Here is a 21,610-nt window from a genome sequence, read left to right on the forward strand (position 1 = left end):
GCACTCTGGGTTTTTATTTCACCGTTGGCCCAGCGGCGCAGGCCCCTCGCGCGGGACGCCCACCTTTCTGGGGGGAAGCAGGGGCAGCTGAGGGCAGGGACAGGAGGGACAGGTTCTGGCCCTGGAGCATAGGGTAGCAGAGGCGGTCCAGCCCGCTTCACTTGTCTCGGTTGAACATGTAGCGGAGGAGGTCCACCACCCGATGACTGTAGCCATATTCGTTGTCGTACCTGGGGAGGGAGGGAGGGGGGTCAGGGGATGCCTCCTGACCCCCTAGTCTCCCCCAGTGTCCTCTGATCTCTTCATTTCCCCTTACCAGGAAATGAGCTTGACGAAGTTGTCGTTGAGCGCGATGCCGGCCTTAGCATCGAAGATAGACGAATGGGTATCGCCAATAAAGTCCGTGGACACGACCTGGGGGTCAGAATTTCAAAGATAATAGTGAGTTACAGAGCAAGGACCTCCGGGAGCTCAAGCTCTGACTCTTGGGCACAATGTCTATCCATTTATCTATAGTATGTAATAGAGCCCGACTGTGTCCAGGTTCTAGGGGACAGGGTATGAGGAAGACACAGGGGATTTGCAGGGGGCGGGGTAGGGCGGCGGGCACTGGCCAAGGGGCACAGACCACAAACAGCCTCTGATGCTCCACCAATGGAGATCACTTCCTGGGAATAATGCACTTGGAATGGGTCAGCAAGGAGGCCCTCCCTGAGAAGAGGCAGTGAGTCTGGCTCTGGTTGGCTGGGAGGATCTCGTCAACTCCAGCCTTCAGCATAGTCTAAGCTGGAGGGAGCTCAGCACAGAGGCCCTGGGGGTTTGGCCCTAGCATGGTGGGAGGGCCACAGGAAGGTTTTAAGCAGTGGGGTTGATGTGATCTGATTTCTTGAAGAGAACCTAGCAGCTGTGTGAGGGTGGACCTTCAGGACCTGAAACGGAGACAGCACCAAGGTGGACATACAGAGATGGCACTACTGGGAGCAAAGGGATGGTGACATCCATTCCTCACAGGGAGGGCTTCTGGCCATGGCCTGCCCCGAGCAAGTACTGACAAGTGGGAGCCCTTGTCACTAAGCTTGCATTGAGCACCTGATGTGTGCCAGGCCCTAGGAAGACAGCTGGAGCTACAGAAGTGAAAAGAGAGTCCCGAAGTCCCTTCTTTCTCAGAGTGCACATGCTAGCAGGGCCAACAGTGACTCAGAAATGATGTTTCAGATAAGGAGAAGGGCCACAAAAAGAACATCTCTCTGAGGTGCGAGGCTGAAGTAGCGACTTGGAGGAGGGGAGGGCAGACTATGTGGCCACCTGGGGAGAAGCTTTCCAGGCCAAAGGGGCAGCAATTGTGAAGACCCCGAGGCAGGGAGATCTGACCTTCCCAGCCCTGCAGTTCCTTGGCAAGTGGAAAATCACGCTCCCTCCCCAGAGGTCTCCTTCCAGGGTCCCCTCGCCTTAGCCCCTACCTCATCCTCAGTGTAGGCAAGGATGCCATCCATGGGCCCTTTGGCTGCTTCTTTTATGGCCTCCTTGATGGCTGAGTACTGGGTAGGCTGGGCCAGGCGACAGGTCAGGTCCACAACAGACACATCTGGGGTTGGCACTCTGAATGCCATTCCTGTCAGCTTCCTGGAGAATCCCACATCAGGGGTGGGAATCAGAACCCAGGGAATTCTCCATCATCTGCCTTTGTCTCTGCTTTCCCCTCAGTAGACACCTCAAGGATTAGGGGCCCGTCCAGTCCTCCTGGGGTATGTCCCCTACCCTGGTTGCACCCTTGTGCCCTCCTACCCTTTGAGGTCTGGGATGACATTGCCCACAGCCTTGGCAGCCCCTGTGGAGGCTGGGATGATGTTCTGGTGGGCGCCTCGCCCATCTCGCCAGGCCTTCTTCGATGGACCATCCACTGTCTTCTGGGTGGCAGTGTAGGAATGGACTGTGGTCTTGGGGAAGAAGAGAGCCGAGGTGAGGCCTTCTGGCTCCTAAGCTCCTATGCCTCTTTCCCAGGCCCAGGGTGGTGACCCAGGGGTGGAGGTTGGCAGGGCCACCACCACCAGTCAGGAGGGGCACATGCAGGCAGGGTCCAGCTTTTGTGAGTTGCACAGAGTTTTAAAAGACTTCATCACTGGTGGACCTCTCCTCCCCAAACCAGTGTCTCCCTATTAACTCCACATACCAAGTCCTGGGAAGAAGAGGTACAGTTTCCCAGCCACCCCTTCTGCCCACCTTGCCCCAACTCACCATCAGCCCTTCCACAATCCCAAATCGCTCGTGGATGACCTTGGCGAGGGGTGCCAGGCAGTTGGTGGTGCAGGATGCGTTGCTGAAACAGCCCAGATGTGCGATTGCACTGTGAGGCAAGTCATAGGGCCACCCCTCCCTGCTACCTGGCTTTCAGGGTTTGCACTCAGGCTTGGTTTTGTGAAAAGTTGGGATGGGGATGAGGGATCACTGGGGATGCCTGCAGACTGAAGGAAGCACTGCAGCTGGGGGAAGCTCCCCAAGCGTGTTCTCCAGAAGTCCTGCATTTCTAGCAGATGGTTTTTGGGCAGTGTTAACAAGATGGCTGTTAAGACTTTGAGAAGGAGAAGTGGACTGATGTGCAAAAAGCACCAGGGGCCGATTGGGAGTGGGAGTGGGAAGGATGAATCAGACCATTCCCCAGCGCAGGCTGGCCTGTCCTCCGGGCACCACCCACACACTGCAGAATGCTGCTGCCCATTACCTGACAATTTTCATGGAGCCTGGGTTATAGTCCTTTTCGTTCACCCCCATGACAAACATGGGTGCATCCGGAGAGGGTGCACAGATGACCACACGCAGGGCACCTGCCTCGATGTGGGGCTAGGGAAGGAGCACAGGCGTCATGAGGTGCTTCCAGTGCCACACCCCCCAACCAGCCCTGGGCACGTCTCCCCCACTTACTGAAGTTTCCTCTAAGGACAGGTACACGCCTGTGGCCTCCACCACAAAGGGGCTCCCGACAGACTTCCAGGGGATATCTTTGGGCTGCTTGCTGTGGAGAGGTGGCAGCGCCGTGGTCAGTCTCTCCCCTGCAGGGCCTTGCCTTCATAGTCCGTGGCTTTCATAGTCATTTGAAAGGCTGACACCTTCCTTCCTCGCCGTCTGTCCCCTGCCCCCCACACACACCTAGCTACCCCAGATGGGTTCAGCCCTGCGGGTCTTGCCTTTCATCACAACCCCTTTGCTAGGTCACTTCTCTTTTCTTGGCTGTACCACTCCAGCTATGCCTGGGTACAAGCTGCCACCTCCCCAGCTCAGGCCTCAACCCTACCCAGGGAACCATCTTGACTACTCCCAGCCAGGTCAGGCCCTTTCTACATATGCTGCCCAGAATGCAGACCACGGGAGGGCGAGGCCCGCCCTGCCGCTCCTGGCGGCCTCATCATAGCCCTCCTAGCCCCTCTTGTCTTTACTGCCCAGCTCCTACAACAGGGGTCCTGCTGCCAGAGGCCGGGTGAGTCCCTGAAGACAGACTCCACACCCAGAGAATGGTACACTCAGGGAGACTGAAGCCTTGAGGAAGCCCTTGGGCCAGCAGTGGCAAGTGGTTTATACTGGAAAGGTGAAGGAGGTTTGCTGTTTCCTGTTTTAGAAATAAACATTTTTACTTGATATCAAATGTTTGTGTTTGAGACATATTGAAGGGAGGGTATCGCTCAGTGGTAGAGTGCATGCTGAGCATGCACGAGGTCCTGGGTTCAATCCCCAAGACCTCCATGGAGAAAGTAAATAAATAAGTAAACAAACAAACCAACCTCACTACCTACGCCTGCAAAAAAAAAAAAACATCCTGAAACATATTAAACATCTAGTATTGCTGTTTTCCACTTGGCTTTAGCAAATGAACAATAAGTGAATAAACTGTGTACTGGCTTTTTCCCTCACAGGGTTTAGCACAACTGCAATATTTGCTTTTGTGACTATTTGTTAGTGTCTGTCTCATCTTCTGGACCATCCATGGCAGCAGGGCTGGGTCTGCTCCCTCCAGAGGGGTTCAATCACTACTTCTGGAGTTTTTTTTTTTTTTTTTCATTAGCCATCCTGCACATGTTACTGAACACCTGCCGTGTGCCCACGTTCTAAGTGCTTTACCTGTATTGAACTCATTTGACCTTGATGACCTGAGGAGTTAGTATTGTTAACATTGGCATTTTTCAGAGGAGCCAGGGCAGAGGTGGAGAGGAGGAGGCAGAGTGGGCTGGGTGCGCAGGTGGGCTGGCCCCAAGGCCTATGCATGAGCAGCCCCCTCTCTTCTCCCTGGGCCACCACACATGGTTCTTCTCACTCCCTGTTCGTCTGCTCTCAGGTCCCAGTTTTCATCATCTGACCCAACTAGCTCTTCTCTGATGCATCCCATTTCCTGCCTTCCAAGTAGGGGGAAGGCTTTTCAGCAGGTTCCTCTGTAGCAGTTGAGCGGGCATGGGGCAAAGAGTCAGCCCCAGGAGGCCCCAGCCCCTTCCCCTGGGCTGTCAGGGGCCCTGGCCTCCTGCCGGGGCCTGTTTGGAGGATTCTCTTCATTCATCAAGGAAGTGCTGAGTCTACCCAGAGGCAAGCCTGCACCTTGCGGGTGCCAGAGCAACACTGGTGCCGCAAACTGACAGGGCCCTCCCTGCCAGGAGGCTCGGCCTTGTGGGAAAATGTCCTTCCTGGTGCTCCCCACATACCTCCAGCCCTGCTCCCTGCCACGGTTGTGGTCAGTATCGCCAGCATCCTCATCCAGTACACGAGGAACCCGAGGCTCAGGGAAGTTCATTCCCTTGCCCAGGGTCACCTGACTAGAAAGAGTGGAGCAGGGTAAAGTACACACACAGTGCAGCTTGTGCTGACTGCCTGGAGGACACCTGCATCCTGTGGGGGAGAGGGGCAAGGGACCGCTGCAGTCCCCAAAGAAGGCAGCACCTGAGAGGGGCACACTCTGAGGGAAGCTGTGTAGGGATGGGGCAGAGTGGGGAGAATGCCCTGGGTGGCAGGAATGCTGGTGCCCAGGCTGAGGAAGCAAAGGACATAGTATGTCTGAGTAGTGACTGCTGTGCTGGAACTTGGCATTGTTTTTGGAGTCGTGATTTCAGATTTGGGTCCAGCAGTTTCTCCCGTTCTCACTGACTCTCCAGACCCTGCCTCCACCCATACCTGACCAGCTCGCCACAAACAAGTAATGGGGCGGAGGGTGGACCTGCTGGGAGTAGTGCTGGGACGGCAGCAGATCTCGCCTGGGGCTGGAGAAAGCTCCCGAGCACATGTGTGCGAGCGTGCGTAAGATCGGAGGCAGCCACAGAGCCAGCAGTGGCGGATATACATTGGAAAGATAAAGTCAGGTTACGATTTCCCCTTTTATACATTTTTTTGGTATCATGAAAATGTTCCTATTTGAAGCATATTAAACATCTAATGTTATTGCTTTTAACTTACAGATTCTAAACATATCTTTAAATGAAGGAGGAGTTTTTCAGTGAGAACAATGTCGAGTGAGTCCTAAAAAGAGGTGTTGGTGCAGGGTCCCAGGAGGTTGATGGCCAGTGTGGCTGAGGTAACATGGAGAGGCTGGGGAATGGGGCATGTGGTTCGTGGGGGGCCCCGTCAGCAGCTGGGGTTTATTTGTGGGAGGCCACTGGAGAATTTAAACAGGGGAGTAACCAGACCCAGTTGATGTTTTAAAAGGCCTCTGTGGCTGCTCCATGGGAACCGAGTAGAAGGAGCTGGCTGGATAGCAATGCCGTTTCCTGGGCAGGGAGGTGAATAGATTTAAGGGTTGAAAGATAATCAGGAGTTGAATTTTAGACAAGTGGAGTTGATATGCCTGTGAGAAAACATGCACGTGTGTGTTGAAGCATTTTGAGTACACTGGGGCATTTTTCTAGATTAGTGCATCTTAACAATTCTAGGGATCAGGAACTTCTCTGAGGCCCCTTTTCCAAACCAGTACCCAGAGGTGTGTGCACACAATTTAGGGGGGTTATGAAGCCCACGTGAAAGGCTGGAATCCCATTCCGGTCATCCTGACACCCCCTGCGGCAGTACGTTACAGGCTTGCATCAGACAGCACCCTTACCTCTGGAAGACACTGATTTCATTGTTATCCACGACCAGCTGTCCATTCCTGTATTCCACACTCCCCTTGTATTGGCCGTGGGTGGAGTCATACTTAAACATGTACACCTGCAGGAGACAGAATGGCTCCTAGTCTTGGGGGTGGGGGGGAAATGAGCATCCCCAGGTAGTCCCCACCTTGGTGAAAGTTCCACATTGCAGCTGGGAGCCTTCCACAGAGCTCCCCTGAACCTGCTCCCCACCCAGGTCCCACTCTTCCCCATCCCACCCTTTGTCTGCTGCTCACCATGTATTCTGGGTCAATGAATGGGTCATTCACTGCGACCACCTTAACGCCCTTCTCCATGCAGGCACGCAGCACCAGGCGGCCAATGCGTCCAAATCTGTCCAGGGACAAGGGTTGTGGGGGTTGTCCTCAGAACTCTCAGCCAGCAGGCAGAGGGGAGGACAGAAGAGAAGAGGGTAATGGAAAGGAGGCCCATTCAATGGGACTGGGTGGAATTTCTCAGTCTGAGGGAAGAAGGCAATGAGCTCTGCATGGGCCACTGTCATCCTGCCCAGGTGGCCTTGCCAGCCTTGTCAGTGTTTTTTGTGCTTCCTCTCTCTGTCCATTCTCCACCCCTATTCATGACCTTTTAGCTTGATGGGTCGTGTAGAACTTCAGGTCAGATTAAATCTCTTGGCCTGAAAACCTCCACAGCTCTCTGTCAGTAAAATCAGATCCAGACTCTTACTGTGGCCTACCAGGGCCCTGCTGGCTCTCCACCGCCCTCCCCGCTTCTGCCTTGCTTGTGCCACACCAGCCATGCTGACTTCCTGCCTGTCCTTAGAACACTGAGCTGCCACCTACACCCCAGAGCCATTGCTTGCTGCACAGCTGTCACTCAGGCCTCACTCCAGTGTCCCCTCCCAGAGGCCTTGCCTGACTCCCCAGCTAGCACTGCCCTCTCCGGTCTGCCTATACCCCTGAGTTCCATACTGCTCATCACCGAGCTGTCATGTTCCTTATTTGCTGTCTTCCCACCAGAATGTGAGCGGAGGGTGGAGCCCTGTCTACCTTTTCCCGTGTTTCTCTCAGATGCGCGGGGTGAAAGCACTGGTGAGAAATGTGGAGATGCCCTAGTCAGTAATGGACAAGAGGCTGGGCCCTAAAGCTTCAGGAATGGCTCAGGGGCCAGGGACAACTCACCCATTGATGCCGACGGTCAGCTTCCGAGCCACAGAAACCTTCTTAGGTGGAAGAGGTGGAATTTCCTCCTTGATTTGCTGGGGCTGGGGCTCGGGCTGGGGCTGGAGCTGGGGCTGGGGCTCTGCCTCAACCCTGGGCTCAGGTGGGGGTGGTGCTCTGGTCACTGTTGGGAGTGGGGGAGAGAGGCCACGAGCTGTACCATCATCACAGTGACAGAATGAACCATCTTTGCCTCCTAGAACCTGTTGCTGGCTCCTGGCCCTAGTGGCCAACCATCTAGCCCAGTGTGTCCTGTACCTACCTCATCCATAGAATGAGCAGGGGGTGGGCTTGCTTTAAAATATCAATGCCAGGGCCTCTTCCCTGGAGATCCCAACTCACTGGGTATGTATTTTAACAACTGCTCTGTGCCTCAGTTTCCTCCTCTGTAAAATGGAGGTGATAATAGTGCTCCCAGAGGGTCACTGTGAGGGTTAAATGAGGTAATATATGTAATCTTATGATGGAGTCTAGGAAACATTCCATATACATTAGTATTTCAAAGATCAGTTCCCAGACTTGTCTGATAATTGATCTAGCCTAGTGGTTCCCAAGCTGTTCTGGTAAGAATCACCAGGGAGGCCTCTTTCTAGGGAATCTGGCTCAGTGGGTCTGTACTGAGGCCCAGGAATCCTGTTTCTAACAAGCACTCCAGGTGATTCTTACCTTTACAAAGTGTAGGGAGCAGGTCTGTCATAAAAAATGGAAACCCGTATCAGCCTCTGCCTCTCCAGACACACACTTCCCCTTCCATCCTGCGTTGAAAACCACCTGTGCTTGAAGCTATGCTACCTGGGCTACAGATGAGGGCTTGAAGAGAGGAGGAGAGATGTGGTGGAGACCGCAGTCAGGGGGCCTGGCTGGCAAGAGGGTTTCAAGCTGGGGATCAGGCCTGGGTGTCCACCCCAGCTCAGCCACCTGCCAGCTGTGTGGTTGTGGGCAAGTTAATGAACCTCTCTGGCCTATTTCCTGGTGTCACATCCAACCCTCCACCTGGGGGCTACAGTGAGGACTCAGTGAGATTTCAAGGCCCAGATGGTGCTGATTTTAATAGAAAGGAGAAAGCCTGACATTAGGAGTATTCCTGAAGAAAAGGAGAGGGAAGGGTTGGAGAGAGGCTGGAGAGTGAAGGTAGGAGTCGTGTTTGGCACCAGAATCGGCATCTGGGAGGGAGTGGGGTTAGGAGCTGGTTGTCAGCTGGCCTGTCTCTTTCCCTGACCTCTCCAGGCTGCCACAGGCCTTGTGGCCTGAGGCTGGGCTGTGAGTGTTTCCCGTGACACTATAGGTTCACAAAAGTATTAGTTTTTATTGGTGGTAGCAACCTTGTGGTTACTGGTGACCTTAAGAATGTATTCCTTGGGGTTCTGTTTCTGCTATCATGAAAAGGGGTGATCTGTCTCTATGGGTTAAGAGTGGGGATCTGAGCCCTCAGTGACTTTTCAAAAGGAAACTCAGGTGGTCCTCCTCTCTGACTTCCCCCAGCCTCCCTTCTCCCCTCTGCTCCAGGGTAGGGTACGGGGGCTGGAGGAGAGCTGCTGCTCTGGGAAGGAAGGGCCCAGAGGAGCTTCAGTGATGAAGCATCACCTGGTTGGTGAAACACGGGTGCAGGCGTGCTCTCTACCAATTATAGTGATGCTCCCATTTCCTGGGTGCCACCACTGTCTAGGTGTTGTGCTGAGAGCTCTTCACCTGCATCAGCTCACTGAATCCTCTGAGGCATGCCCTATAAACCTACTTTACAGAGGGGAAACCGAGGCCCGAGGCCACTGAGCCAGTGATGAGCAGGGAGGGGATTCAAGACCCACAACCGTTAACCTGCCTGCTGCTGCGGCTTCCGGAACCTCCCGGACTCTGGAGCCCTGACCGAGCCCAAGCACGCCCACCCCTGCGGTGCGTAGACTTCCCACCTGCCTCGCCTGCCTGCCGCCACTGAGGCCGCCGAAGGCTTGGGTTTGTCTGGCAGGAGTGTGTGTGCGCACCTCTGGCAGGGGGAGGCAGGGCTGCCCTGTGGCTGAGAGCAGGGACTCCGAGTCCCAGCTCCACTATTCCCGCGCTGAGACCCAGGGACATGCTTTGTGTCCTCTTACCTCTGGTGGCCGCTCTGTAAAATGGGAACACTAAACGCTGGCCTGCGAGGTTTCATTGAACGCATACCTGTAAAGAGCTCGGCGCGGCCCTGGGCGCAAGCGTCCTCGCTGTGTGCAATCCAGAGAGGACAAAGTCTACCAGCCCTCAAGCGACCCATTCGCGCTGCTACCCAGCAGCAGCATTTTATGTGAAATCTCGCTCCCGAGGTTCTTCACCGCCCGGAGACTGTCCTCAGAGGTGCCTCCTAGTAAACCTGGCTCCAATCTCCGTCCCGCCCCGGCTTCTATCCTTCCTCGCAAAGCCTGCCCTCGGGGCGGGGTCCCGGTCCCCTCCACCAATTCCACAGAGAACATTTTGCCCCAAACCGGGTGGTAAGGAGGGTGAAGCAGGAGGGAGCGAGGGCAGGGGCTCCAGGGGGAAGAGTCCCGGCGGGCTGGCCGGCGGCTGCCCGCCCCGCGCCTCCTGCCCGGCTCCTGGCGGGAGGATACCACTGGTGCGCACGCTCGCCGGCGGGGCGCGCATCTGGGGACAGGTGGTCCCCGACCGCCCTTCTAACCGTCCCCGGGGTCACTCCGCCGCCTCCCTCACCCGGGCATGGCTGTCGCAGTAGCTGGACAACGGTGACATTGGTGAGGACGATGTCGCGTTTCGACATGGCCTCCTAAGATTTCATGGCCCGGCCGCCCCGGCACCCGGCGCGTTGTTACTGCAAGACCGGTATTTCTTGCTGTGGCGTCACTGTGCCCAGTGACGTCACAGAGGCGGCTGTGCGAAGGCGTGTCCCAGTCGAGGCGTGTGACGTCTGCATGCCGTGCACCACAGTTCCAAGGCGACCACTGGTATCAGGAATGGAATCCAACTTTTTATGCTGATCCTCAAAGCCCTTTCTCTGTCTCTGTCTCTTCTTAGGCACACTGGCCCCGTGCTGTTCTCCACCCTCCTCAGGAGTTACCCTAGCTGTTTCCTTTTGCCTGGAAGCCCTGCCAATGCCTTTCCTTCGCTGCCTCTTGCGTTCCTTCAGGAGCCACCCTTTAAGAGAGGCCCTCTGGACTCCCCATTTAAAATTCTCTCCTCTCTCAGTCACTCTCTGCCATCATCCCCACTCCCTCCATCTACCCATCTTCCAGGAAGCCTCATCTGACTTCCCATCCTGGGTTAGATGTTTCAATGTGCAAAACTACTCTAGGGTTACACTCTATATTTTGATTTTCCTCACAGCATGTGTCTCTAAAAATCATCTTGTTTATTTGTTTTCTTGCCCATTGCCTCTGCCCACCAGACTGTAAGCTCTGGGAGGACAGAGTGCTTGTCTGCCTTCATCACTTTTATATCCTGTTGACTAGAAGAGTATTTGGCACTTAAAAAGTTGTTTGCTCAGTAAATACTACCAGAGTGAGTAAATAAATGTCACCTCCTGAGGTTTCTTCTCATCTCTAGTCTTAGAGTAACCCTCAAGTCCTGTCTGATATCCCCCAGCACCCTGTTCTTTTCCTCATGGCTTTTCAGGTAGTTTGCTGTGATCTTGGTTTACTTGTTCAGTGCCTCCCTTTTGAGCTGTCTTTTCCGTTTAGTTCGCCATTGGGCCTCCAGCCCCTTGAACTGTGTCTGACACCAAGCAGGCTTTCCATGAACATTTGGGGAAGAACAGATGGGCAGATGGCTCTCTTTCACCAAGGCACTGGGGTGGGGGCTTGCGTGCACACCTGTGACTCACAAGAAGTCACCTTCACTTGCAGCGCCAGTTGACACACAACTGTGACCAAGATTTAGGGGGTGTGGGGGTTTGGGCCAAGAAGGAGTCATCATCCCAGAGAGAGGTGTGGAAGCAAGAATGGGCAGAATGACAACCTCTTCCTTCCCCAAACCTCCATGGGTACTCAGTTTGCTAGGACCCTGCCACGGATAAGCGTGAGGCCCTCCTGCTCGCATGGCCCAGGAGAGGTGGAACAGAAAAGAGGCTGAGCGTATAGATGGGGAGATTGGAATGAACCAAGACCAAAAACCAGATACTAAGTAAACAAAGAGGGACAAACCTAACATGTATAATCAAGGTGCGGGGAAAGAGTGCGCAAATAAAACCAGGACTGCAAAGGGACCAATTTGGTACAACTTTACAATCACTGGTATGAAAAGATAGATGCAATCAAAATTTTTGTAGAAAATCTGAAACATCAAAACTGGTGCAAAAAGAAATGGCAAATCTGAGTAGGCCAATAACAAGAGAAGAAACAGAGAGTTAAGATCTATCCTTCCAAAGGCTGATTCAGATCTGGATGATTTTATGGGCAAGATCTGCTGAAGAATGGGGAACAAATATTTGCCATCCTGTAGGAACTGTTGCAGATCCTGACCAGAGCTGGGAAGCCCAGTGGCAGCTCCTGTGCAGAGTAACTCTGGGTCAGGCACTTGCTCTGAGGCCCTGCAAGGTGACAAGCACGCTGTGTGTACACACGTGGCATGCTTCTCTGGAGTGCTCTGGGGACCTGTGATAGATCAGCAGTGGAAACCGCCTTGACGTACTGAGGAAACCCGCACCGCCACGTGACCAAAACCAGCAGAGGATGGCAAGGAAAGGACAACTCCAGATTCATCTCGTGTATGGAGATGGATGCCAAAATCCTGAATCAAATCACGGCAAATGGGAGTGAAGCACTGAGGAGAGGGACCGAGGCTGACAGAGGATGGTAGGACGGGGCAGAGAGATGGGTGGGAGAGAGAAGCAGAGGACATTTCCAGAGGAGAAACCCCACCTCTCAATCTTGGTGCAGATTAGAATTCTGAAGCTCACCACTCACCCTTCTCCACCCAGCAACCTCCTGGCACAGGGAACTCCCTCATTCAGGTGCTGGACAGGGGCACAAAAGCCACTGCTGAGGTTGCCCAGGGATTTGGCTTTGTCGCTGGAGCATGAAACTGGGAAACAAGCTTGGAGAGGTGGCACAATTAGTCACCCTCTGCAGGCAGAGCCTAGAGAAGGCAAAAGGTCCTTGGTTCTCTGGGTCCGGGATGCCTGATTCTGGGTGGAACCAGGGTCTAGGGTGGAACCCTGGGTCCTCCAAGGGGAATGGGCCTTGTCGCCCTTGTTTGAGCAAAGCCTGAAAACACGTGCAGATTCCTGCCCCACCTGGGCACCCACATACATAACTCTGCCACCCCATTCACTCACACCCTGCGCATTCCTTCTACGCGGCCTTCCCACCAGCAGTCCCACCTCCACCCCACCTCCCAGTCTTTCCTCTTGGCACCAAAACCCCAGTATCTTTCACCCCTGCACCCAACTGTACCCACACACTGGCCCTCATCCTTCTGGTCTCAGCCTCCCTCCAAACTAGCTCTAGATAGTTTGGCTGCAGCAGACCGCCCTCCCACCCTCTGTGCATCCCTCTGCAGCCCCTCTCCACACCGAGGGCAAACCCTCAGCTGTTTCTCTCTTCAGCCCCTGCCAATATGTTAACCAGTTGGGGCTTCAGGTTGGGACTTAGGAGGCCTCAGTGGGGAGGAGGGCAGGAAGGATGAGCTCCTGGCCCTCAGCCCAGGTTCTGGCTGACAGTCTCCTGCCACCCCGAGTCTTCGGCCCCTCCCCGTGGCTGCCTCAACCGGCTTTTCAGGAGACACTGCGTCCTGTCCCAGCTCATGGCAGTCGGCCCCCTGCCCTTGCCCCAGGGCTGGGAGGCAGGATGAGAATGTGATCCTGGCTCTAAAATCTGCACCCTTCACCATGGGACCCTATGCTACTCTGGGGATCCAGGTGACCTTCCCTCCAGCCCCCTTTAGACTCAGGCTCAGGCCTGAATTGTCTTCCCCTGGCTTCTAATCTATCTGTTTGTTCATCCTAGAAATATTTCCTGAACCCCAGGCAATATTCTATAAGCTGAGGATATAGCAGTGACCAACACAGACTAAGGCCCCATCCTCTGAAAGTTTATAATCTGATAGGTGAGACAGACAGTAAAAGAAGATAATTTGGGATTGTGGTAAGAGCTATAAAAACTGAAGGATGGTATTACAGAGTATATATGGTGTATGGCCAGGGAGGGAAGGGTTTTTGTTTTTGTTTTTGTTTCTGTTTCTGTTTTTGTTTTTGTTTTTGTTTTTGTTTTTGTTTTTGTTTTAGAAGGTGATATTTGAACCAAGAAGAAAATGAGGGGGAACCCACCTTGTGAAGATCTGCGTTCTACATTCCAGGCAGAGAGAACAGCAAGTGAAAAGGCCATGAGGCCATGAATGAGCTGGGTATGTTTGAAGACCAGGGAGGAGACCTGTGTGGCTGGAGCACAGTAAATGCGGGGGGGTGGGGTCAACAAGAATGAAAAGAGTAAGGTCTGGGGAAAAAAAGATAAAGGCCTGGCGACTCCCTCAACTCCCCGGGGGTGCTCTCCTCCCTCTGACTGTGCCTCCCATCTTTCCAGTCTCTTACTGCTGGGGAAGCTGAATCCTGGGAGGCATGAGGATCCTGAAGAACCAGGCCTGGGCCCCAGGGACGAAGGGTGATTGAAGGTAGGGTGGAATTGGGAGAGAGGAGGCCTAGAGAGTGGGTGAGGAATGAAAAGAGGAGGTGGTTGGAAGGGCAGACATCTGGGCTCTGGGGTGGAGGGCCTGAGCCTGATAAGGAGCAAAGATGCCACGTGAGTCTTCTCCATTCATGACTCACCCTCTCTTCCTCCTCCTCCTCTTCATTGTTCAACCCCAAATCTCCCTGGGAAATACCTCCCTGACTGGGGATCAAGTCAGTGCCTCCCAGGGGTAACTGAGTCATGAGGGGTGGAGAAGAGGAAGGCAGGCATAGGATAAATAGCAGCTTTGCCTCCCTGGCTCCTCTCTGCACCCTCCCCACTTCCCCAACAATATGCATCTTGCCAGTGTGGTCAGCTCCTGCTCCCTCCTGCTGCTGTTGGGAGCCCTGCCTGGATGGGCGGTCAAGGATGATCCCATTGAGAAGGTCATTGAAGGGATCAACCGAGGGCTGAGCAATGCAGAGAGAGAGGTGGGCAAGGCCCTGGAAGGCATCAATAATGGAATCACTCAAGCTGGAAGGGAAGTGGAGAAAGTTTTTAATGGACTTAGCAGCATGGGAAACCAAGCCGGCAAGGAGCTGGACAAGGGCATCCAGGGGCTCAACCACGGCTTCGACAAGGTAGCCCATGGGCTCAACAGTGGCGTCGGACAAGCAGGAAAGGAAGCAGAGAAGTTTGCCCATGGGGTCAACAACGCTGCCGGACAGGTTGGGAAGGAGGCAGACAAAGTGATTCATGGGGTCCATCATGGGGTCAACCAGGCGGGAAGTGAGGCAGGGAGGTTTGGTCAGGGCATCCACCATGCCGCTGGGCAGGCTGGGGAGGAGGGAGAGAAGTTTGGTCAGGGCATCCACCATGCCGCTGGGCAGGCTGGGAAGGAGGGAGAGAAGTTTGGTCAGGGCATCCACCATGCCGCTGGGCAGGCTGGGAAGGAGGCAGAGAAGTTTGGTCAGGGCATCCACCATGCCGCTGGGCAGGCTGGGGAGGAGGCAGAGAAGTTTGGTCAGGGCATCCACCATGCCGCTGGGCAGGCTGGGAAGGAGGGAGAGAAGTTTGGTCAGGGCATCCACCATGCCGCTGGGCAGGCTGGGAAGGAGGCAGAGAAGTTTGGTCAGGGCATCCACCATGCCGCTGGGCAGGCTGGGGAGGAGGCAGAGAAGTTTGGTCAGGGCATCCACCATGCCGCTGGGCAGGCTGGGGAGGAGGGAGAGAAGTTTGGTCAGGGCATCCACCATGCCGCTGGGCAGGCTGGGGAGGAGGGAGAGAAGTTTGGCCAGGGCATCCACCATGCCGCTGGGCAGGCTGGGAAGGAGGCAGAGAAGTTTGGTCAGGGCATCCACCATGCCGCTGGGCAGGCTGGGAAGGAGGCAGAGAAGTTTGGTCAGGGCATCCACCATGCCGCTGAGCAGGCTGGGAAAGACGGAGACAAAATAGCCCAAAGTGTTCATCCTGGGGTCAACCAGGCTGGGAAGGAGTGGGTCAACCAGGCCGGAAAGGAGGCAGAGAAGTTTGGCCAAGGGGTCAACCACGCTGCTGGCCAGGCTGGAAAGGAAGCGGAGAAACTTGGCCAAGGTGTCCACCATGCTGCTGGCCAGGCCGGGAAGGAGGAGGACAGGTTGCCGCAGAATGTTCATAATGGGGTCAACCAAGCCGGCAAGGAGGCCAAACAGCCGCTGAATGTAGGTGAACAAGGGTGGGGTAATGGGGATAAGGGTGTTGGGAGAGGGAGAGGTTAAACCCTTGGGACATTTGGGGAGCCTAGGTAGTCATCATTTGGTGACAGAAGCTTGGGCAGCTATGGAAGTGTGTCCTCCTTCTCCGTCTCCATGTCCCTTAAAAAGGAGCTGGTGGTTAGCTGGTCAGACAGACTAAGCCATCTTCTTCGCAAAGCCCTGTCAGAGAGTGTGGACGGGCCCCAGCCCTGCTTCAGGGTGCTGTCTTCCTCATTAATGACATCTAAGGGGAGGAACACGCAGCCTCTCCTGGGAACAGGAAGAAGTTGCCGAGGCCAGGATCTATTACACTGCAGACAGAATGAGTGTTGAGAAAACCCAGAGCATCAGAGGAAGCTTGAGGAATAGCTTTTGGAGATAAGCCCTATTCTGTTAATTTTCCTGAGAAGCCTCTGAGGTAGCCAGGGTGAGGCTGCTGACTCTTTGATTCTCAGATAAGGAAACAGAAGCTCAGTGGGGTTTAAGGGTTTGCCAAGGTCACGGGGTGAGCACTCAGCTTTGGCCAATCCCAAGTCAGGGTTCTTTTTCTTCCTCTATGCTGCTCCATCAGAAGAGGCCTTCTGGAGGATTCCTGATCCCCACTTAGGTAGAGGGAACAGATCCCGGAGGCCAGGAGAGGCTGACTCCTGCTGGCCTCAGTTCCCCATCCTCCACTCTCCATGAGGAGTCTCTGGGACACCATCTCTCCAGGTCTCAAGCCCATAGCCACATGGGCTGCCAGCCAGGGAGCCAGGGATGGGTGGGTGGGGAGGAAAGAATTATGGAGAAAGTGTGCAGAGTAAGGGAGGGAGCTCTGAGTCAGATGGCAGGACTCACCAAACAGAGACCAGAGAGGGAGGTTTGTTTGGGGATCCGAGGCCGGCAGCAGCAGTGCGGTGGGGGAGGCCTTGCTCAGTGCCTGGGGACAGGATTAAGGAGAGGATCAACCCGAGTCAGGGATCAGGCTAGAGTGTGTGTAGAAGGGGTAGCTCTGAGGTCAGGGCTGAGGTGAAACCCTGTCCAGGTATTCATGTGGCTCCTCTGGGCTCCCTCTCCAGGCAGGCCCCTTCTCAGCAACTGAGAACATCTCATAACTAAAATCAAAGGGAATCAAGGGAAGACGAGTCAGTAGGGGCAGACATCCTTCCTGGCTTCTCCTCCCACCTCTCACAGAATTCCCACAGCAACATGGGCTCTGAGTTTTCTTTCTGGACCTTTCTGGTAGCCTATGCCTCCTGCCCCAGCCCCAGCCGGCCCCCGGGGAAAAGGGACTTGGGAGACCCTCAAGGGCTGAGGGGTTGTAATGAATCCAGGCTTCGTCCACAGGGCGGTCATCCAGGCGGATCCACAGGCCAGCACGGAGGGGTCGCAACCACGACCTTAACATCTGGAGTAAGTCTCCCGAGCACAGCACGGACTTGGAGGTGGGAGGAGGGGAGGCTCTCCTCGGATGGTGGTGGGACAGACGCTGGGACTGACCCTCTTGTCCTTGAACTTCAGGCTTCGGTCAACAAGCCCTTCATCGACTTTCCAACTCTGTGGAAGGTGAGTGTCCACATTGCTACTTCCTGCTTGGGAGATGCTCTCATGTCTCCTTCCCGTCGCCTGTTGCCAGACAACTGCACTGTAGACAGACTTTCAGCCTCTGCGGAGACCATCCAACCCATTTCCCAGCTCTGGCCTTCCTGCTTCACTGCTCTTGGCCCTGCACATCCTGCTGTCACCTTTTGGGCACTTTCTGTCCCCTCCCTCCCCGAGGCAGAAAAAATCTCCAGGGGCCCGTGTGCATCTAGGAGCCAGGGAGGGAGGGGCTGCTGAAACCCTCCCCTCCCTGTGCTCGGCATCTCCCCTCTACATCTTCCCCCCAGACTCCCTCCTTACCCTGTGGACCCTCTGCTGCCCTGGCCCTGCTACCTGGCGGCAGAGTGCTGGGTGGCGGGAAACTGTAGCTCCGTCCTCCCCCTGGTTGGCCCCCCAACCCCTCTCCAGGATAAAGGCTCCTGTAAGATCCCGGTCCCCTCTCTAGGCCCAAAGTCAAGTCCTAGTTCTTTTCTTTGCATGCAGTATATTCAGCTGCCTGAGACTGGGGCAGAAGGGTGAGGCTGCATAACAACCCTAAGGACAGTGCCTGGAACCCAAGGCCACATCCTTGTTTATTCCTGGGCTATAGAGGTGGCAGGAGAGCCTCTCAGGCAGAGCAGACAAGGCTTCTCAGTTCCTACAGAGGCCCCCGGCACCTCCACCTGGGAGGGCTGGCTCCCTGTTCTTCCTTCATACAGGTACCACCTTGCTTAAGATAGTCCCCAGAAAATAGGTGACCCCAGAGCCAGAGTGGCCAACCTCCCTGTCATTCTCTACAGGGTGTGAGGGCAGAGGGCTTGTGGCTATGTGCCCTGCATTCCCTCCCTCCCTCCTTCTCTCTTCCAGAGCGTCACCAACATCATTCCCTAAACTGATGAACTGGCCATGTTGAACAGACTGACATTCCTGTTGTCACATCATCTGAAGTGACCTGAAGGAGCTGGGCGGGGTGGGGGGCGGGGAAAGATTTCTGGAGTCCCTGAACAGGGCTGTACTTAGATCTGTGAATAAATATAACCCCCTGTACTCTCATCATGGTCCACGGTGCTTCCTAAGAAGGGGTTGGAGGAAGGCTTGTCTTTTCTCCTCTTGCTACTTTGCTGAAGGAGCTGTGGGTCGTGGGGTCTGATGCACAGGATGGGTTGAACTGTAGATTTCAGGCTGATCAGATCTCCGAGGGCGGTTATGGGGACAAGCCATGCCTCATTAGTACAAAGTTCATGCTCGGCTTTGGGAGGGACATCTGTGCAGGGAAAGCTGCCCCAGCCAGTATGGGGGCCAAAGCATCAGAGAAGAGGGCAGGAACCCTGGTGAAGCCCACGGGGGTAGCATCCTCATCCAGGGGTGTGGCACCAAAGGAATAACAATAGTAGCTTTTGTGTATTGTGCAATTAAGGCGTGCGAGGCTCCCTGCGCTTTACGTGCATGACATCACCGAATCCTCCCAACCATCCAGTTAGGTAAGAGGTCCTGCTATTGCCCCATTTTATAGAGAAGCACACGGAGGCTCATGAAAGTTAAGAAATGTGACCGAGATCACATGGTAAATGGAGGGAGAAACAGCCCAGAGCTACCAAGGCTGTTCTGAAAACCCAGAAGTCTTTTCCTGCTTCATTTCAGTAGGGAGGGGAGTCAGTGAAGAAAGAGAGAGGAAAGAGGTATGTGCGCCCAATTTTCTGACCTATGGGCAGCTCAAAGCCCAGAAGAATGACAGCAGCTTCTTAGTAGGTTCCAGGTACCGTGTGAAGTCCTGTTCATTCTCTGTAAGCATTTAAGCCTCTCACAGCCCAAAGGCAGAAGTTCTCTTACGATCCCCATTGTACAGATGAGGAAACTAGGGCTCAGAGGAGCCAGGGCACTTGCCCGGGGTAACCCATGAGAAAGCAGCAGGCCTGTCTATTGCCAGAACCTGACCTTTCACAAGTTGCCTGTGAAGTCTCCAGAACACTTGCCAAGCACGGGCCTGAGTGCTGGGAGACCTACATTCCAACAGCACCGGGTGCCTGCAGGCAGCACCCTTCCCCTCTCGGGGCCACACTTTCCTCCCGTGTGAAGGGGGCGGGTGTCTGCAGGAGAAGACTACAAACATGGCTTCCAGCCCCCAAATTCCATCAATCGTGAGATCAGAAATAAAAGACAGTGTTCTTGCCCCTGGGGAATTTACAGGCTTCCTGGGGCGACAAGGCATACAAACAGAATATGAAAACAGCCACAAAGGAGTGTCAGTAAAGGACACACCAGGGAGGGGAGGGGCCTGATGCGCCCTGTGAAGGTGATGTTCTTGACACTTTGTATTCACTGCATTTTGCCTTATTTGTAGAATACCACCATTTTAATCACCTATGTTCCTTCTCTCCTCCTGCAACATTTTATTGCAAAGATGAAAGAATTTTCCATTGACTACCTGCCTACCCACCACTTACATTCTACACTAATATCTGACTCTGCTTACTTTATCTCACAGCCACCCATCACCCACCTAGCCATCTAGCCACATGCCAATACCTTTTTGATGCAACTCAAAGTAAATTGCAGCTGTTTGTTTCCTGTATTTCAATGAATGGAAGCATTCATGCGAACCGCACATGTACTAATGGTCTCCTGTGGGCATCGTTTCACCTGGACTGGAGGAATCCCTTTTGAGAAGGGATTCATTCTTTCACAAAGTAAAAGCTTTCATTGAGTTCATTTGTATGCCCATTTTCTTGCTGGGTTTGCTTGGATGGGCACTCAAAAGTTCCAGAGAGATATGGGACAATCTGTGTGAGCTGGGGGTCAATCCTGGGAGGCTTCTGGAAAAGAAGAGCTTAGCCGGATCTGAAGGGTAAAATACAGGTGGCTCACTCCTGCCCTGAGGCCTGGGGTGCTGGTCCCTCTGCCGGGAACATGCTCCCAGCCTCTCTTTCCCTTTCCGGTCTCACCCAACCTGCATGAAGGGCCACCCTTGTTTCTCATGGCATGCATCCTGGTCTTTCCAGTGTTGTGACAGACTGTAATTATGTATTTACCGGTTTCATTTCCATTTCTCCCTAGACTAAGAGGTTCTAGAGGAGGGGTCGAGTCTGGGCACAAAGTTTCTGGCATCTCGTAGAGTGGAGGCTACTGGCTTGAGCAGACTTGGGAAAGGCCTTGGGATAAGAGCGAGCAAGAACTAGGCGCCTGAGACAGCCAGGCGGAGCCAGGCCAGGGAGCAGGAAAGAGAGGAGGCCAGTTCTGGGGATGCGGAGGGACAGGGAGATGGGTGGGACTCTCACAGCCATCTTTTACTGGGCGTGGACTCTGCTAAGCATTTAGGTGAAGACGTGATTCATCCACCCTCCCAACCTCCCCCGACACAGGCACCGTGATTACCCCCCTTAGAGATGATGAAGCTGAGGTTCAGAGAAGGGAGAGAGTCGAAGGAGGCCACCCAGCTAGCAGGTAGTGAGGGCTGGCTCCTGGATCGAGCGCTTCCCTGCTGGGGGTCTCTGCTTGAGAGGTGGCATGCTCCCCGGGGACCCTGGGGAGGGTGAGGGGCTACTTCAACGTAAGTCCTCTTCAAAAGTAAGTTTCTGCCTTTGCGCCTTTCACGAGGTGCCTGTGCAGCCGTGTCTGAGTCTCAAAATTAAACAAGTGTCAGGGAAGTATTCCAACAGTCTTACAAGAACACATATTGATTGAGTACTCCCAAGTGCCAGGCACTGTTCTAAGCTCTTTGCACGTGTTACCTCATGCAATCCTCGTATTCACCCCTCTTACAGACAAGGAACCTGTTGCACAGATTTGTTAAGATGATGTGGTGGTGATCTTAAGTAACTGGTTGAGCCGGGATTTGAACTCCAGGTCAGTTTGAGGCTCCAGGTCAGGCCCTGCGGACACAGTGAGCCAGCAGATGTCAGCCTGAGGCCCGGGACTCCAGAGAAGGGAGCAAAGACATCATCCACACCCAAGACCCCATCTCCCCTCTATATTCTTTTTCCTTTGCCTTTTAGAAATTTTATTGCGGAAGTTGATATTTCATTTTATTATCAGGTTATAAAAATTGAAAAGTTAGGGGCTCCTGTAGTCCAATGGGAATTCAGTAATGACATTTTGTCATGTCAAACTATGAACATAAATTTGTACTGTACAGTCCTCATATACTATATACGGTATGCAATATATGTATTAAATACTTGTTAATAAAACCATCAGAATATTTAAAAAAAGAAAAGTAAGGGGCTCAAATAACAGTCTTTGTTTTAATATATCATGAGTTACCATACAACTGAAGGCCATTATCGCTCAACGCAACCATGGAACACTACCTCTCTTTTATAGTGACATGAGCCTGAAAACCTAATTATTTCCCCCAACAAATTAGCAATTTAAAGTTCTTTGCCTTTTGAAAATGTCTCTGTACTGTGTAATATTGAGCAGATGACAATTACAGCTATCTTGGC

The 21,610-nt window shown here is 53.9% G+C and overlaps 2 protein-coding genes across 14 annotated transcripts in view; one reads left to right on the forward strand and one right to left on the reverse strand.

The window, feature by feature from the left end:
- LOC105065100 (dermokine) overlaps positions 1–21,610 on the forward strand; it is a 37,131-nt gene that overhangs the window by 142 nt on the left and 15,379 nt on the right. For 2 of the 11 annotated variants that reach the window (XM_074369782.1, XM_074369785.1), the window contains exons 1-3: positions 13,920–15,575; positions 16,935–17,000; positions 17,109–17,153. In XM_074369782.1, the coding sequence (XP_074225883.1) occupies positions 14,229–15,575; positions 16,935–17,000; positions 17,109–17,153 (1,458 nt within the window). In that variant the 5' untranslated portion in view covers positions 13,920–14,228. Of the gene's footprint in view, positions 1–319; positions 442–5,129; positions 5,546–7,405; positions 13,616–13,916; positions 15,576–16,934; positions 17,001–17,108; positions 17,154–21,610 lie in introns of those variants that run through there. The other 9 variants (XM_074369791.1, XM_074369792.1, XM_074369790.1 and 6 more) reach the window with 9 other exon arrangements.
- GAPDHS (glyceraldehyde-3-phosphate dehydrogenase, spermatogenic) lies at positions 3–10,085 on the reverse strand. 3 transcript variants are annotated; one of them, XM_010950092.3, is made up of 11 exons: positions 9,971–10,085; positions 7,256–7,418; positions 6,353–6,449; positions 6,068–6,174; positions 2,920–3,010; positions 2,720–2,838; positions 2,236–2,317; positions 1,786–1,937; positions 1,461–1,623; positions 317–414; positions 12–230 (listed from the first exon to the last, which is right to left on the reverse strand). In XM_010950092.3, exons 1-11 carry the CDS (start codon positions 10,035–10,037, stop codon positions 158–160), a joined length of 1,212 nt encoding a protein of 403 aa, XP_010948394.2. In that variant the 5' UTR covers positions 10,038–10,085; the 3' UTR covers positions 12–157. The 3 variants fall into 3 exon arrangements, with proteins under 3 accessions (XP_045368859.2, XP_010948394.2, XP_045368858.2); XM_045512902.2 differs by lacking the exon at positions 9,971–10,085 and adding an exon at positions 9,449–9,581; XM_045512903.2 differs by lacking the exons at positions 1,461–1,623; positions 9,971–10,085 and adding an exon at positions 9,449–9,581 and having other exon boundaries at positions 3–230.

The sequence above is a fragment of the Camelus bactrianus genome, chromosome 9, assembly GCF_048773025.1.
Source record: "Camelus bactrianus isolate YW-2024 breed Bactrian camel chromosome 9, ASM4877302v1, whole genome shotgun sequence".
NCBI lineage: Eukaryota > Metazoa > Chordata > Mammalia > Artiodactyla > Camelidae > Camelus > Camelus bactrianus.